General features: G+C 41.0%; 2 protein-coding genes across 2 annotated transcripts; one reads left to right on the forward strand and one right to left on the reverse strand.

The window, feature by feature from the left end:
* Positions 1-1098: 1098 nt before the first annotated feature.
* LOC310803563 (opioid growth factor receptor-like) lies at positions 1099-3957 on the reverse strand. The gene is made up of 8 exons (XM_083668395.1): positions 3465-3957; positions 3046-3111; positions 2599-2634; positions 2431-2485; positions 2266-2344; positions 2073-2139; positions 1827-1975; positions 1099-1711 (listed from the first exon to the last, which is right to left on the reverse strand). Exons 1-8 carry the CDS (start codon positions 3801-3803, stop codon positions 1297-1299), a joined length of 1206 nt encoding a protein of 401 aa, XP_083524521.1. The 5' UTR covers positions 3804-3957; the 3' UTR covers positions 1099-1296.
* A 4527-nt stretch (positions 3958-8484) lies between these two features.
* LOC310803564 (potassium channel subfamily K member 15-like) lies at positions 8485-9922 on the forward strand (the record flags this gene model as incomplete). Its single annotated transcript, XM_083668396.1, has 2 exons — positions 8485-8758; positions 8949-9922. 2 exons carry the CDS (start codon positions 8485-8487, stop codon positions 9920-9922), a joined length of 1248 nt encoding a protein of 415 aa, XP_083524522.1.
* Between the last annotated feature and the right edge of the window lie 7450 nt (positions 9923-17372).

Here is a 17372-nt window from a genome sequence, read left to right on the forward strand (position 1 = left end):
AAATTACATCATTCAGTCTAATAAAGACGCTTATAACACATGGGGGGCCACAGTTTATTTACATTGTACCTCATGATTTTAATCATGAAAAGCATTTACAGCATTTGAAACAGTAATCTTAAAGAGGCAAGCAAATCATCATTCTACAACACCAGCACTTCAATCAAATGAAGAGCAAGAACATTTTGCATAAACGTGCATAAACGTTTTGTTTATGCACCCTATTACTTTCTACAACAGCAACCAGGGCACACTGTTCAAATTGTTTCCTTAGCCATTAGCCACGCAATACACAATTAAGAGAAACTTTATATACTTTTATTTATATATATATTTATATATATTTATCTACTCTATATTTATTTTTTTGCTTGTCCATTAAGAAAAAAAGACATCTGCATAATCGTACAAATATAATAAGCACAAAAACCTCTTGGCTCACTGTACTCTATGGGTATAGATGACACTTTTAAATGCATGCTCCCTCGTTCCACTTATGATACTTGATTCATCTCTATGATCTATGATTGATTCGAAGGATACGCCCATTCCTCACTCAGCGCAACTCCTGATCCATAATCAGGTCTCTTGGTTCCCCTTTGAACCCGTTTTCCTTTCATACCCTTTAGTGGCCTTTGGTAGGTCACTCGCCAATTTTGGGGGTTCAATGGCCTTTGTTCTGGATTCTTCACTGGTCTCTGCCTGGCTCTTTTCATCAGTCGATGGGACACTCACTGAGTCCTTATTGGTGTTTGTCATACCTTCTGAATCATCTCTGCTATGTTCACTGTGCTCTCCTCTTCAGCTCCCTGAATACCACTTTCACCACGGTCATCTGTGGAGCCCTAGGTTGGTAAAGAATCATTCAAGTCACTAGTGCTCCCTTCATCTGTCATTGAATCCCTCTGTTCCACTGGTTTACTCATCTTCGTCCTTGGTCCCTTTGTGGATCTAGTAACTGGCGTCTGGAGATGAACTTTACACAGAGCAATGCGCTGAATCACTATTGGTTTTTGTCTTGCCTTCTGATTCGGCTTTTTGAACATTCTTTGCTTTCTCTTCAGCTCCTTGTGGCTGAGCTTCTTTATCATACTGGGCGGGTTTTGAGCAGTTGAATTACCAGTAGCTCCATAATTAAGATCAGGAGATGGGCCATGCACTGAATCCTCATTGGTTTTCATCTTGCCTTGTGATTCTGCTTTGGTAGGATCATTCTCTGCTTTCCCAACTTCAGCTCCTTGACTCTTCGGCTCATTGTATGGAGGATGAGCTTCAATGACCGTTGTTCTGGATTCTTTACTGGTCTGCCTGGTTCTTTTCTTCAGTCGACAGGACGCTCACTGAGTCCTTCTTCGTGTTTGTCATAGTCTCTGAATCATCTCTGCTAGGTTCACTCTCTGCTTTCTTCTCTTGAGCTCCCTGACTATTTGGGAGAGCAGACAACATCATCTGGATCTTCCTAGGGCACCACAGAAACTCTTGTTTGGGCTCATAGTGTTTGTAGGCAAAACTAACTAGTTCCCTGCGCTGTCGCTTATTACGGACAGCGAACATGAAGTAGTTGAGCACACTCTCCTTCACACGGTTAAGCCTGCCATGGACGAGAGTCTCTTCAAGGAAGAACTGGACCAGTGGGGCCTGGTAGTGGGGGAACCCCAGTGTGCCCAGGCACTTCAGGATGCGGGTAATGCGCAGATTGTTGTGTGTGTTTCTGCCATGGAACAAAAAATACAAGAGGGTACTGTTAATCTCAGTTAACAATTTTCAATACTGAAATATGCATACTATCCCTATAAAATGAGGGTAAAAAAGGAAAGGTTGTCAACCTGTCAAGATTTCTAAATCTCTCTTCCCAGTTTTCAGCATGCTGCACTTTCCCAGTTTTCTCATCTGATAGCTTTATACCATAGAAGTGCAGCATAAGTATGTAGGAGTTGAACAGATTTTTCTTCGCTGTCTCATTTCCGAGGAAAGCCTGAAGGGAAAGCAGATTTCAAGTGAGAACCATTTTTTTTCATTACTTTTAACAGTTTAATTACATTCATTTTATATTTGTCTATGCTGTAAACAACCTTAATTTCCTCCTTGGTGAGTTCCTTGGCTAGATCATTCAGTCCTGGCTCTTGAAGTGGGAACAACCTAAATAAATAGAATGTTTTTGTTGTATTTTATCACAGTGCTACAGTAACAGGTTAGGTCATTATCATTTGGTAGATATGACATAAAATAAAGTGATGGTAAAGCTCTTGTGTAAACTAAACTGACCATTGAATGAATGAGTGACCTCTTTCCAGTCGTGCATAATCCCCAAACCAATCATTGTGAAACTGCCAGATGTAGACACCTAATCAAAGAAAAAAGTTAGAAATATTTCAAAGACTACCCTTGTGAAATCTAGGCAACATTTAGAAGAAAATGTAGATAGCATACCATCAGGGTTGGACCTCAGATCTCCAAGGTAGAATTTCAAATTAGTCATGCAATCCTAATAAAAGAGAAGTTGCCAAGAAAATGTCAATTCTCACCTGTATTGCAATAGTAATGTTTACACCAATAGGCCTGTTTATGCATTAGCTTGCAGAATGAGAGCATGCTTACTTGTTGTTGCAAGCCAGTGGACAGGTTCTCATGCCCCTGAGGAAATGCAACAATGGTAAAGCAATGTCAAATGGTACGAAAGGACAGCAGTGATCTACAGTGTAAGTCTGAGGTGGAAGTTATGGCTTACATTTTAAATTTTAAAATTTTTGGCATTTAAGCAGACGCCTTTATCCAAAGCGACTTACAATAGATACATAGGCGTGAATGGCTAGAAATACAGACAATGTAATGTTATTGATGAAACAGTGGGCTATATCACATGCAAGAATAATATAACCTTTTTGTTATCATTATGTTATATTATTCAAGAGCAGTTCAATACAATAATAAACTAATCTAAAGAGAAACATGTTGCAGTACATCATCATTATGATGGATACAGTAGGCCTAGGGCTAAATGGTGTAAATAAATCAGAAAAATGTGTGAAGAGACTGATGACTTACTGGATAATCACACCTGTATCTTTGCATATCTCTTGCTGCATTCCTGAACATGTGAAACCTGTGTGACTGATAAATACAGTGGTCATACATCAAATGTCAAGCAATAATGTCACACAACTATTCACGATTCAGTACAATTAATTTCCTACGTTAAAAAGTGTTCATTTTAACTAAAAGGCCCAGTTTAATGTTTTAAAATGTATAAATGGGAAAATAATTTTCTAAACCTCATTGCAAAGCATTGCATTTTTTTGACAGGGCGAGTTTGTCTGTGCTATTGTGTGTGTGTGTGTGTGTGTGTGTGTGTGTGTGTGTGTGTGTGTGTGTGTGTGTGTGTGTGTGTGTGTGTGTGTGTGTGTGTGTGTGTGTGTGTGTGTGCGTAACCAGAAGGTCTGATTTAAAAATATATATATACACACATGGTGCTGCACGTTCCTTCTTTGACGATGAGTGACTTTCTCACAAGCGGATGTCTCCCAGGTGGAGTCGTACTCACAATAGTACTCGTCAGTAACATCAACATGGATATCATTAGAGTTCAAATTATAAGTGGGCTCTGGGGGGTCGAGCACCTTACCATCTTCAGCGTCATCAAATACCTTGCCTTGCATCAAATAACTCGCCTTGTATTTAGATTTAATGTACTTAAAAAAACAGAGACAATACCATCTAAACCCCACCCATAACCAATCAAACCAAGGATACATCTTTCTTTGTCTCGATGGTCTTGCAAGCCAGTCTAGCGCTCTTTTTACCATTGAAACACAAATGGAAATTTCAAACCGTCCGGTAACTTTCAAGATTGCCTAATGTCTGATCGAAAAAGTTCTAAAGATGATAGACTATGGGAATACAGAATAAGCTAATGCCCTAGCAATGCACGACGATACCGAGCATCCTAATGATACTCTCAGTGGGTTATGGCACTGTAACGTTTTCACTTTCGTTTCATATTTTGTGCCACTATATCGAGAGCGTTTACAAGACGTCACAAGACAGACTGACCCCGACCATCACATTTCTATGTTGTGGTCGCATATTGTTTGTGTGAGTCAGGCATTCAACCATTTGTTGCACTGCTGACAATTGAGCTACGACAATGGAGCAGTGCATTTTGTATTCAGTCGTTCAGTGTGTTAGTTTTAGTTTATTTTGTTTCCTCTTTTTCTCAACTAACTTTTACTTCAATTCCAATCTCATTAGGCTGTAGCCTCTTTTATTATTTTTCACATTACTCACATTAAACACTATTGCTTCATGCTTTTATGGTGGAACAGATAGACATTGCAGCTGATAATACAGCTAGGCCTAATCTCTGTGCAAGATATGTATGCTTTGTTGATCCATGTCTACCTTTGCACAGATTTTCAGTGATAAGAGGTCATATGGAAACAATCTATAAACAATTGATGTAGTCAACATTACAGGTGTATTATGCCTATATTCATGATTTGATTTCAAGATGTACAGTATGTGTAATGATAAAACATATACAGCAGCAACAACACTCCAAATTAATGGGTAAGATAGACATCTTAGTCCTAAATGTACACAATCACATTCTTTACCAGTTCACCCTCTCTTCGTTTTTTTAATGCAATCAAGAGCAGACCAACTTGACTTGCAGGTGTCACCTACAGTCGATATGTTCAAGGCAACATCAGAGCCTGAAACTTTGTCTGGTGACTGGCAGATCTAGGCTGGCTGAACACTGTCACCCTATTGAGGCTCCATCCAATGTGCATTAGGCCACATAGAGCCTTTTGATTGGTTACAGCATGTATAGAAGGAAAATTCTTTACTCTAGGCACGATTAAAGGAGGTATGTACAAAATGTTGACAAAATGCAGAGAGCACTGAGTGCACAACTATGTTCCATTTGATGATGGAGTGGGTGGTATTGTGAATCTTCATAAATAAACAAATACAAATACATTATGCACATCAATGGCTGGGGTATGCTGCATCCTCAATTAAAATTAAAACCCCGGACCAGATCAGAACTCTGAAAATATGCAGTTTGAATAGGAATAATAGAAGACTTTCCAACATGATGGAGCCATATGACTGATAATCATGCCTGTTTTCCAGTTCCAAATCCCTAATCTCAGATCTCTTACAGAATACTTTTTCAGTGCTGGGTTTCCCACCCTTCCTCTTACAGTGTTATAGGTGGGGCACTCCAATGCTAAGTAACAATGATGTCTCAGGACATCTACTAACGCAGATTGCACTGCTGGGAGTACTTTAGGGCACTTGAAAATTCAAAAGTACACACAGAACTCTTACTTACAATTTGTGGTACAAAATATGCATTATACCTTTTTGTCTGACATTCTGTAAGTCATTTGACGACATTCGATTTATCATTTGTATGTTGTACCAGATGTTGTGCTAATGAACTCAGGCGCGGAACACAGAGTCAGGACACAAATATAAAATAATAGGGTATTTAATGAGGAAATAGCCAGAGTCTGGCCACACCCACACAAACAGACAGACAGGAGAGAGGGAGGCACTGGGACAGACTAGGTGGAAGTGGAGGGCGTGACACCAGAGTTGGTAATTCTATTTAATTATATAGGCAGTGTCTGGGGGAAAAGATTTGCATACTCAAAAATATACAACAAATGGTTATACAGTACTATAAAACAATATACTGTACATTTTATATAATTTTGTCATATGTATTGAAGTTTTTTTTTGCAATAAACCGTTTATTTTGTTGTCTTTCTCAGCTGAATACTTGGCCCTTAGTCACAGTTACTGTCAGCCATACCCCTCCCTAAAGGTGACATCCCAGAAGAATTAAAGGTCCGTCATTCTGCCCTTTTGCTTAATAAGGCACAAAGCACCACTCACATTAGCTGTAAAGTTCAAGCCTGTGTCCTTCTGTGACACCTGTGTGTACCTCTGAAAAAAAAGCCAGGGCCTGTGGAATTAGTGCAATGAGAGAACTGAAATGATCTCGATGAGGATAATAATAGCTTCATCCAAAGTCAGAGATGGATCCTTTTCTGAACTATCCTCCAAACCCCTACATGCTACAGTTCATACATACAAATTCCCCTTGCCTTTCCACTAAGGGATTACTTAAGCATAAGGGTCTTATTATGGAAAGACACAAGCTATAGACACCTGGCACCTATGCAGTCTTTTATCTATTTATCTATTTTCTTTGCAGTAAGTACAGTCTCTTATCAGTGTAAACACTGCATGATGTTACCTGTTATATCATGTCTGATCTGCAGTGTGGGTGGAACATTGGCAAATGACTGACCTGTCGCTGGACATCCTGGCCTTAATGTCTTAGTGGGGGGGTGGGGGGTGGGGGGGGTTGTTTAGAAAATCAGATAATACACTGTGATTACTCCCTGGATCATCACCATCAGGAACAATGTCATTAAAGGGTTTCGGCACTCAAGCCTAAAAAGTACTTAATTTCAAAAATCACAAGCTAATACATTTCTGTTAATACATATTCTGCTGACCACTTTTGTTTGATTAAATCATTTGTGATAAACAATATGAGTTTGAGTTTTGTTTAATAAACTGGCCTCAGATGATCACCATGTACTGTAATATGTAAGCGCCATATGGTTTCTTTGAGTGGACTCTGGACACTGGCTAACAACATATATTTAAGGGTCATATAATCCATTCAATACAATGATTGTTCTTACTCTTTTTTTCAGAAGAGAAAACAGAGCCTTGCTAGCTCACTGAACTCTTATCATCTAGGAGGCAATAGATTTAGTTTGCACTGTGTCAAATCGACTAAAGTATTCACTGTCTGCTTGAAACAGCCATATGCTTGAAAAGGAGAGGGACAATACTTGTAGATTTAACAGATAATCATGCTCTTAATGGACAAACACTCTCACACGCTCGCACATGCACACACACACACACACACACACTCTCTCTCTCTCTCTCTCTCTCTCTTCATCTCTCTGATGAAGGCTTCATTGATCACTCTCGGACCATGTGTGCTTTATAAAGGTCAACTCCGCCACTGGCCCATGCTTCATCCGTCAGAGTAATACATTACCCAAGCGTATTGTGAATACTTCGCACATGCACGCTTCACAAGGCAACGTAATCAAGAGAGTATGAAAAGGCCAGCTGTATCCACAGTCTCTCTCTCCCTCTCACTTTCTCTATCACTCTCACACACACACACACACACACACACACACACACACACACACACACACACACACACACACACACACACACACACACACACACACACACACACACAAATAAACAACCAAATAATAAACAACCAAATAATAACACAGAGGCGATCTTATATGACGGTGACCATTCCAAATGTGGGTTCAATTCAGCACCACGAACAGCGCCTGGAGATTTTAGCATCACCACTGCAGTGCACGGTGGTTTCACGCCATGTGTGGCTGTTTATTGTTACGGAAAATACAGCGTTGTTGTAGAACTAATCCAAACTCAATTACCGAAATGTAACCCAGTGTTCCATAACTGTCATTCGACTGGCCCCTTTACCTCAAGTGAGTCTTTCCGTTCATCCCTGATGAAAAAAGCGATGACCCGGTGACACACGTCGGCCTATCTGTCGTGCATTTCATTGGTTTCAACGACTTCTGTAGGCCTATATGTATGATAATTGAAAAAGACAATCATATTAATTTAATGTATATTTATACGCAGATATACCAATGGCATTCGCATAGCCTATATATGCATAGAGTTTTCAGTTCAGGTGCGCATACGCGAAAAGAGTTGCATTACGGTTCCGGTCGTATGTATATTACTTCACTTACTTTGGTCACAGACTGTTATACTAAGATCGGATGCGCTGACAAAGTCCCTTTACCTATTGCAGTTAACTTTCACCAGCTTTGGAGGTATGTTGGCGATCCAGGTCTTAGAAGCTGCTAATAAAATATAGGCTTTAAAATCAACGTTTTATGCCCTCACGATGGAACTACTAAAATCACCAACTACTGGTCGCCAAAATAACGCACATTGAAACCAGCTACTTCAATGCATTTTTTTTATTTTTTTATTTTTTTTATTTATTTTTTTTACTTTTTTTGCATTGGGGGTTAGAGGTGCACGTGCACATGAATGTGGACATTTGACATGTGTTGTGATCTCTGGACTGGAGCAGAACGCAAACAACATATGGAACGTGGGGGCCGCTGTTGGTGTTAAAAAATAGGACAGGTAGCTACAATTACAGGTAGGCTACACTGTACCACTATAGGGCACTGAGGGGCAGGCTAATAGCCCATCAACCAACTCTATGTGGGTCTGCTAACCAACTTTAGCAGACCCACATAGAGTAGGCTACTTAATGCATGTGCGTGGCAAACTGCGCGTCCACCTGTCTCCCTGCGTGTGCAACACACCCTCCCACCTCTCAGTGCCCACTCGAGTTCGCTCGGAGTGAGGATGAAGGCACAGAACATTCGGACCCTCTCTCTTATACTGTGCATGATCTCCTACCTACTGGTGGGAGCTGCGGTCTTTGACGCACTCGAGTCCGAGACCGAGAGCTCGAGGGAAAAGACCCTGGAGCAGAAGCGCAACGAGCTGAAGAAGAAGTACGGATTTACCGATGACGACATTGAGCGAGTGGTCTTGCAGTCGGAGCCCCATCGCGCGGGAAGACAGTGGAAATTCGCGGGATCCTTTTACTTTGCCATCACCGTCATCACAACGATTGGCAAGTCATCCTGCTGTGCTTTCCCCACCTGTCTCTTACTGTATAGGACTAATGCAGCACAATATAGCAAGTCCATAAACTCCTGTGTCTCAGCCCTTTTAGTAAAAAAAAGTTTGACATATGTGTGTTTTTTGTGTTATGTACACATCTCCATGTCTATAGATGTGATAGATGCTATATGATTCTGCAGGTTATGGCCACGCTGCCCCAGGCACGGATGCTGGCAAGGCATTCTGTATGTTCTATGCAGTCCTGGGCATCCCTCTGACCCTGGTGATGTTCCAGAGCCTGGGTGAAAGGATAAACACCTTTGTCCGCTACCTCCTCCTCAGGACCAAGCAGTGCTTTGGGTTACAGAGGACCGAGGTGTCCATGGGGAACATGGTGCTGGTTGGCTTCCTGTTCTGTATGGGAATCCTGTGTATTGGAGCAGCCGCCTTCTCCCACTTTGAGGGCTGGACCTTTTTCCATGCATACTACTACTGCTTCATCACGCTCACCACCATTGGCTTTGGGGACTTTGTGGCCTTGCAGAAGAATGAGGCCCTTCAAAAGACTTCCTACGTGGCCTTCAGCTTCATGTACATCATGATGGGGCTAACTATCATAACTTTCCTCAACTTGGTGGTGCTGCGCTTCCTCACCGTGAGCACGGAGGAGGGGGGCGGGATGCTGGAGGTAGAGGGAGAGGAACAAGGAGCAGAGCCTGAGGGGACACACTGCAGAGAGGTGGAAGTGGGGGAGGAGGAGACTGATGTAGAAGCTACAGCCCTGGGGGCACCTGAGGACGGACACAGTAGTCGCTTCAACCTCACGCTACCCATGGAGGGGGGCACCAGTCGCACCAACCTCATCCCCTCCCCACCTGAGGAGTGGAGGGTGGCCCCCAGCAGCAGGGTCCCCGCTATTCCCCCAGAGGCCAGCATCAGTGCCCTGTGTTCCTATATGTGCATCGGGCTGGAGGCTTGTGACAGCCCCTCCCCGACTCCGTCCCACTGTGAGCACTCAGGCTGCCACACCAATCCTGTCTTCTACAACTCTGTCTCTTACAGGGTGGACAGGGCCTCCTGCAGCTCCAGGGGCACCACGGCCCAGTCCTCCTCTAGCAGCGGGGCTCTCTTCCTGGGGATGAACAGTCCTCACACACGGAGGAGGTCAGTGTAGCCTCCTAGACTGCTGGGAATACCTGGACTAAGTGGCCTTTGTTCTTGATTTTGTCTTTTTATTTGAAGCTCTGAGAGGGCAGTACAGATATGATACTGTACTCTGATTCTCTGGCGGAACAAATTGTGTAGGATTTTTCAGTCACAGTTGTAGCACTTACATATTTCAGGATGTACTTATGAGTTTATTTTTCCAACCAAAAGGTAGCATTTACAGATATCTGCATTGTATTTTGTAATAAAAAAAATTCTACAGCACAAATACACTCACCGGCCACTTTATTAGGTACACCTATTCAACTGCTTGTTAATGCAAATATCTAATCAGCCAATTACATGGCAGTAACTCAATGCATCTAGGCATGTAGACATGGTCAAGACGACCTGCTGAAGTTCAAACCGAGGATCAGAATGGGGAAGAAAGGTGATTTAAGTGACTTTGAACGTGACATGGTTGTTCGTGCCAGACGGGCTGGTCTGAGTATTTCAGAAACTGCTGATCTACTGGGATTTTCACGCACAATCATCTCTACAGTTTACAGAGTATAGTCCGAAAAAGAAAAAATATCCTGTGAGCGGCAGTTCTCTGGGCGAAAATGCCTTGTTGATGCCAGAGGTCAGAGGAGAATGACCAGACTGGTTCGAGATGATAGAAAGGCAACAGTAACTCAAAGGTTGGTGGTGGTGGTTTAATGGTGTGGGGGGGGGGGGACACTTTGGGCCCCTTAGTACCAATTGAGCATTGTTTAAATGCCACAGCCTACCTGAGTATTGTTGCTGACCATGTCCATCCCTTTATGACCACAGTGTACCCAATGGCTACTTCCAGCAGGATAACGCGCCATGTCACAAAGCTCACATCATCTCAAACTGGTTTCTTGAACATGACAATGAGTTCAGTCACCAGATCTCAATCCAATAGAGCACCTTTGGGATGTGGTGGAACGGGAGATTCGCATCATGGATGTGCAGTGGACAAATCTGCAGCAATGATCCAATCCAATGGTCCAACCCGGGACTAGCAAGGTGTACCTCAAGTAAAAACTCAAGTAAAATAAAACTTTTCATGTTTTCCTTGTCTCTTAGAGTATGCTTTCTTGACAAATGCATTGGTAAATATTGACATTATGAGTGCTTTATTGCAAAGATGTGACCCCCACTTTGGGAGATTTGTTAACAAAAAGCTTTGTATGGTCTTTCTTGTATAGACGTATCACCACTTAATTCTAGCCTATTGTTGTTTAGAAAATCTAAATTGTCCATCTACATTATGAGGATGGAGAACACTCATCAGAGAGACACGCAAGTGGGGCCCATTTTAACCAATGAAATGATTTAATCTCTGACATTCCTCTATGGTCACCAGTGACCTGAAGCTCCTCTCCAGTCTGTAATCATTAGTAGGTTCCTCCTGACCAGTGTTCTCTCTGTTGCTTAGTCTGGTTCCCTTGGTAACATTTCCATCCACAGTTATCTGCAGTGGAAAACTAAGGTTGGACATGTAGCTACAGAAGTGGTAGGAAAGGATTTAAGACTGTGTAACTTTGAACTGTTTCACTTTGATATTGACTCTCGGATACATCTTTAGTACTAGACTACAATCATGGTACACAAACATGTATTGAATTTCTGATCTACACACCAACTGGTTATACAAACATAATTACCATATTACGTAGGCCTAATACACTTCAACACTACATAAACGGACATATTCAATATCTTGCACTCCTTGTCACATTTCTTTCCAAATATTCCTCCTCCAACAGGTGAATGTCCAATACATAGCATGATGGCAGGGACCTTTAGTGGCCACAGTATTTAGAACCCCAGCAACATGTTCATCATTATACTTGTTCCTTACACTAGGGAGCAGCATTGCTCTAAGAATCAATTAGGAAAAATATGTGTGTGTGTGTGTGTGTGTGTGTGTGTGTGTGTGTGTGTGTGTGTGTGTGTGTGTATGTGTGTGCATGTATGTGTGTGTCTGTGTGTGTGTTGAGTGTGAGCGAGAGAGCAAGACAGAGCAAGAGAAAGTCTGTGTGTTTCTCCCTATCCTCTTTTCTGATTGATATTCAATCAAGACCAAAGCATACACAGTAATTGCTGTAGCAAATGTAGATTTTAACACCACAACTGTGTGACTGATTAAAAAACTAAACATGCATCTTTAATTTCCAATGAAGTGATGTTGACAATGGATGTGCCAGTTATGAATACCCAGTGAAAGTTCAGTGCTCATTATTAGATGTGAATGGGTGTACCAGGGGCTCATCCAATGATAAGTGAACATGAGCTAATGATTTACTATTCAGTCAAGCATAGGGGAGACTCTGAATCAATAATTTATTCAAAAGTGATTTAGGAAGATGTTTGTAAACAAATAAAATGGACTAAGCTAAACCATGAGCAAGATCAATCCAGCTGCATCTGTGTGTGGCAGAACAAGTGAAGTCTTTTGTAACTGATGAAACCTATTATATCATTTACATAATTACTCCATTAATACTGCAGATAGCACTGCGCTTTATTATTTCTAATGCATCTGGTGCCTCTTCATATCCATTTCTGTCAGTACGTGGCTGTCAGCTCAAAGTGATGACAAATATGTACAGTGAGCAAATGCCTTGACAGTAGAAAGCTAATGATAGTATAAAATGAGGTTGTCATGGAGAGTGACATTATGACTCTTCTTTGCATGAAGAATTTGTGCTCGTTTTGTCATCATTTGTAGTGATTGGTTGCAGAGAATTGCTTCTTCATTTGGCCTATCTAATCTCTCTGTTTGCTTCTGGTCCATTGAGCAGGGTTCGGAAGGTCTCCTGCTGCCAGTCAATACATGTCTATTTAAAGTATACTTAGGCCCATCACACTATCCATAACCCTTTTCTATTGTAGAGGAATTTGTGTAGTTTAACAGACATACTGTATGTGTGTGTTCAATAGAGATATCATTATGCAATCTATTACATGGTGCCATTGCAGGTTAACAACTGCAGGTGGTGATAGTGTTCTTCTTAAAAGCCATGGCTCTCAACACACTACTGGTATTAGAAAGAAACAAACATTTGTTATAGAACCATTAAATCTTAATTTATTATTTTTTTTCACTGCCTAGAAACACTTCAATAGGCTACTTTTCCCCCAAATCTGTTTCTCATCGCTGATTGAAACCCATCGAAATTAATATGATACTTATAATGATCGACAATGACACGATTGAACTGAGAACAATGATAATGGGGAAAAAGGGGTGAAAAAGGCAAACAAACATTTGCACAATCGATGCCTTATGTGTCCTATAGCCTATCCATAAGATTTAAGCTGAAAATCAAAGCTCATCAAGGAAACATGTAAAGTGCACCATTGTCTGTGGACCTTTCACACTCAAACTACAAAGATTTGCTGCAGTTCTGGAGCAGGACTGAGACCTCGGCACTCTACGCTATGCCTAGTTGTGCTACAGAGTAAGGTGGCCTAACACAAAGTATATCCCTGAATACATTAGGCCTATTATTTAATTACACTGTTTAAAAAGACACCCTAAAGCCTAAATCTTTATCTGGCTGCAGTAACGAAAACCTGGCACAATGTCATAACATTGCAATAATACACTTATGTTTAGTCTCTATCTAAAGTTGAGAAGTGCCATGATAATATTTATCCAGATGGTTTATGCTATCTAGTTCTATTTTCACAGCTCCCTGAATTGAGTGTCATTCGACTCTATAACTGATTGAATGGAATTTAATTCACACCAAAACAACGTGCACTGTTCTGTCAAACAAGTTTGAAAATGGGAAATTTACTTAATATGTTCAGGGATTCTTTTCAAACCAAATACTGTAGATCCCATTGCTTCCCTGTGACTGATTCAAAAATACCCTACCAAACAACTCAGTTTATTGCTCTCTGATATTTCTGTGGAATTGTTCTGTCGAAGGGCTGCTTTGGATCTTGCTTGTACTTATATAGATCTGGATTGGCTTGGAGAGAAGGTGAATAATTGATTTCCCTTTGTGATTACAACAAACCCTCTCCTCTCCAGTCAGCTCTCTGAAGTGTGCCCCACATTGAAGGCTCTTTAATGCACAGTGGAATATTAGGCTGATAATAAGACGCAATGGGAAACATAGGTTCAAGTAGAGTGCACCATGCTTCTTTCTCAGGGTTAAGAGTTTGTGCGCTTTAATAATGAATAAGGCAGTGTTGCGTTAAAGAGCCTACATGCAAATAGTACCTACATGAAATCACAAACAAATTGAACCATTTATAATGGTAATGATGTATTTATGAAGGAAGAGCTATTTATGTACTCAACACATGGGCTGCATTGTTTGCACATACTGATTTATTCACAAGGAGACAAACTCCATCTCTTTTCTGACTGATATGTGATTATTCCAGGTCTATGTAACCAGGCCGTGAAATAAAAATCAGTTCTGATTTATAATGACGGCCTTGCCATGATGCTTCAAAGCACATATTGATGATGCTTATTGTAACTCACAGTTACACAGGGCGAGTTGATACAGTTGGGTGACATCATATCAGTGAAAAGTACACAGGGTTCTTAAAATGAGTGGTGGCGTTTGGAGTGGTCACATGTAGAAATGTGCTGCCACTGTTCTGTTATTGTATTCTCTATCCATCTGTCTCTACCACATGAATTATGATGGACATGTTGAGATGTTAAATATCTAATTATGGTTAATGACTCCATTGATGACTCCATTGTGCTTGGATCTGTGGGTGTCAAAAGGCCCTCTCTAGGACTAATTGTCTCTAGGTTCTTCATAAAGAAAATAACAAAAAATAAAGATATAATCATTAAAAACAAATGTCATACTTATTCAGGCTGATTAAATGAAAAACATTAAGATTCAGTGTGAGAGCTTTGGAAAACAGACGTTAGCAGAAGTTCATTGGTGGGGTAATTGCTCATTAGTTTTAATTTCCAGCCAATTTGGTGTATCTGTATAGCAGCATGGTGTGGATGTTTTTACTGTGTGGATGTCTCCTTCAATCAGCCACAGGTTTCTTTAGGACTGTGTGTCAAAAAGATCACTTCGGCTGGCTAATTGCAGCGAATTCAATTACATTATCAAAAGAGGGTTTGAATTACTCCATAATCAAGATGCCCACAGTGCATTAGGTGCGACATCTCCTCACAGCACGTGTTACAACAATGTTCATTGTCTATGCTGTGGGAAAAAGAAATATTACTGTATGTGCTGTATGAAATCAACTGATTTCATGGGCCTGTATGTTTTGAACCATATATATTTAGTCATATACTGCTTGAAGAATAAACATTGTTTGGACAACACAACACAATTGGAAGATTAGTATTCCATTAGTTAGTTCTGTATTATCACCTTCATACAAAATAACACACATTCTAGATGTACTATGGCAATATAAACCAAGTGTGTTCATTGAAGTGTATGCTCTTAATGTTTAGGAAATATTTTTTTCAGATGATGGGGCATCTGAGCTTTGAGCTAAACAGTAAGGCTTCCAGGCAAATCGTTCTCCACACATCATTCAGCTTCTCCTGTGAGAGAGCGTCGGCACGCAGAGGGGGTGGAATTACAGGGCTAGCTGTTTATTCCTCTCCTCCTCAGGTGCAGTGCTCCACAATTAGCCATTCTCTCTGAGCACACAGCAGCCCCACGTCTCACGGCAATGAGGAGGAGGGATAGGGATGGAGAAAAAGAAGAAAGGAAAAAAGAGAGTGAAATGCAGTTCTGATAGTAACTTGGAGCTTTGGCCTTGGACGTGTATTTGCGGCCATGAAGGAAGGCAGCTGCCTGTGGGAGATTGATGCCTTTGTTTAAGTTGTCTTTATTGAGTGTGAGAGGCTCTGTGAGAGGCTATGTTAGTAGGACTGACTGACCCATTAAAATTTAGTCATGAGGCCTCTCAGGATAAAGTCTCAGAGTTGGAAAATTAGTATGTCTACCATTTAGGAACATGGGTGAAGAGGACAAGTGTCTCACTGTGGGTAGGGAGAAGGAATAATCATACTCATCATTAAGGCAACAGATGAGTTGGGGGAAATGTCTCAAACAACAGAAGACAGAACAGGAGGGTTCATACTGCACATCATAAAATGAACAAGTGAATAGATAATAGTTTTGCCAGACACATAATCATCATCCATTGTCTGTGTCATTTCACTTCTTTATATATCCCCGGATATAATAAGTATTCATAAAGGAATCATTCGTCATTATTTTCTACACCACTTTTGAGGGTGAGGGTTAGTGTTTCCTCAACTGTGCTACCACCAGGGGTGACAGTGCTTTCCCCTGTTCACCTCAACACTAACCAAGTCGGACTCATTGTCTGTATGACACAAGCGCTATGTTTTTATCACTATGTGTAGTGCCAGGGCCAGTACAAAATGATGTTCTTTGACATAGGACAGTTTCAAAAGTTGCTGCTTTGGCAGAATTGGATGAGGGAGATAAGAGAGATACAATTTATTAAACCACAGGCACTCAGTCGTAAGGATAACAAATGCATGTCTCTCTTTTTTTTTATTTTTAGAAGAAGAAAGCGGCAAGATGAGCAAGAGGGGACCCACATAAAGAATGACTGCAGTTGAAGATATGAAAGGGGAATTATTCATACTTTCTGTAAAAAGATTGACACCAGAATGATTTGTCGACTCTGTTAATCTTCCTAAACGAGGGAGTAGTTAGATCTTTACTGGGGACTCTGCATTAAATTATTCAGCATACTGCAGTTGTGTTTCATTCCATTTATCTTTCTCTCACTGTCAACTGTCAGGCTCCTGGTTTGCTCACTACACTGTTGCATTGTGATGCTATGGCTCTTCACAGGCCAATGCTCATTAGCATTACCACCTCGGGAATAGGAGTATAACAACAAAGAGAATGCTTTTGATGTCACGTCGTCATTTTATACTCGTTTATACCACCAGCCACACGATACTAAGAAAAATATGACATTTTACTATGCCATGAATTTAGTTGCTTCTCTCTACTGTTCCATACAGCCAGGCTATAACAATGGCATCTCTCTCTTACTGTCACACAAACTACAGTCAAACCGCTTGACCTGCACTATACCAATGTGGCCATTTGTCAAGGCGTTATGACCTGACTCAACATGGCTGATCATGAGACATCACAATAGAGTCATACATGTATGTTTATCGCATGTATTATGCATTACTTATGTGTAATGCATTACTTGTAAACTCTAAGGAAAAGATACGGGTAATTCAGAACAATCCTAATGATTGCAATACCACTTTGAGTCTATCAACCCATTTATTTCCCCTCGGATATGGAATGATATTGACATTCTGTTGACTGCTTCCTGGTCTGGTCTGCTGAGCAAGAGGAAGCAGAAGTTTACACCAACAGGACATAACACCGCTTGCCATTAATCATCAAAGGTCTCTTTAGGAAACAGAT

Source organism: Argentina silus (genome assembly GCF_951799395.1).
Source record: "Argentina silus genome assembly, chromosome: 4".
Lineage (NCBI taxonomy): Eukaryota > Metazoa > Chordata > Actinopteri > Argentiniformes > Argentinidae > Argentina > Argentina silus.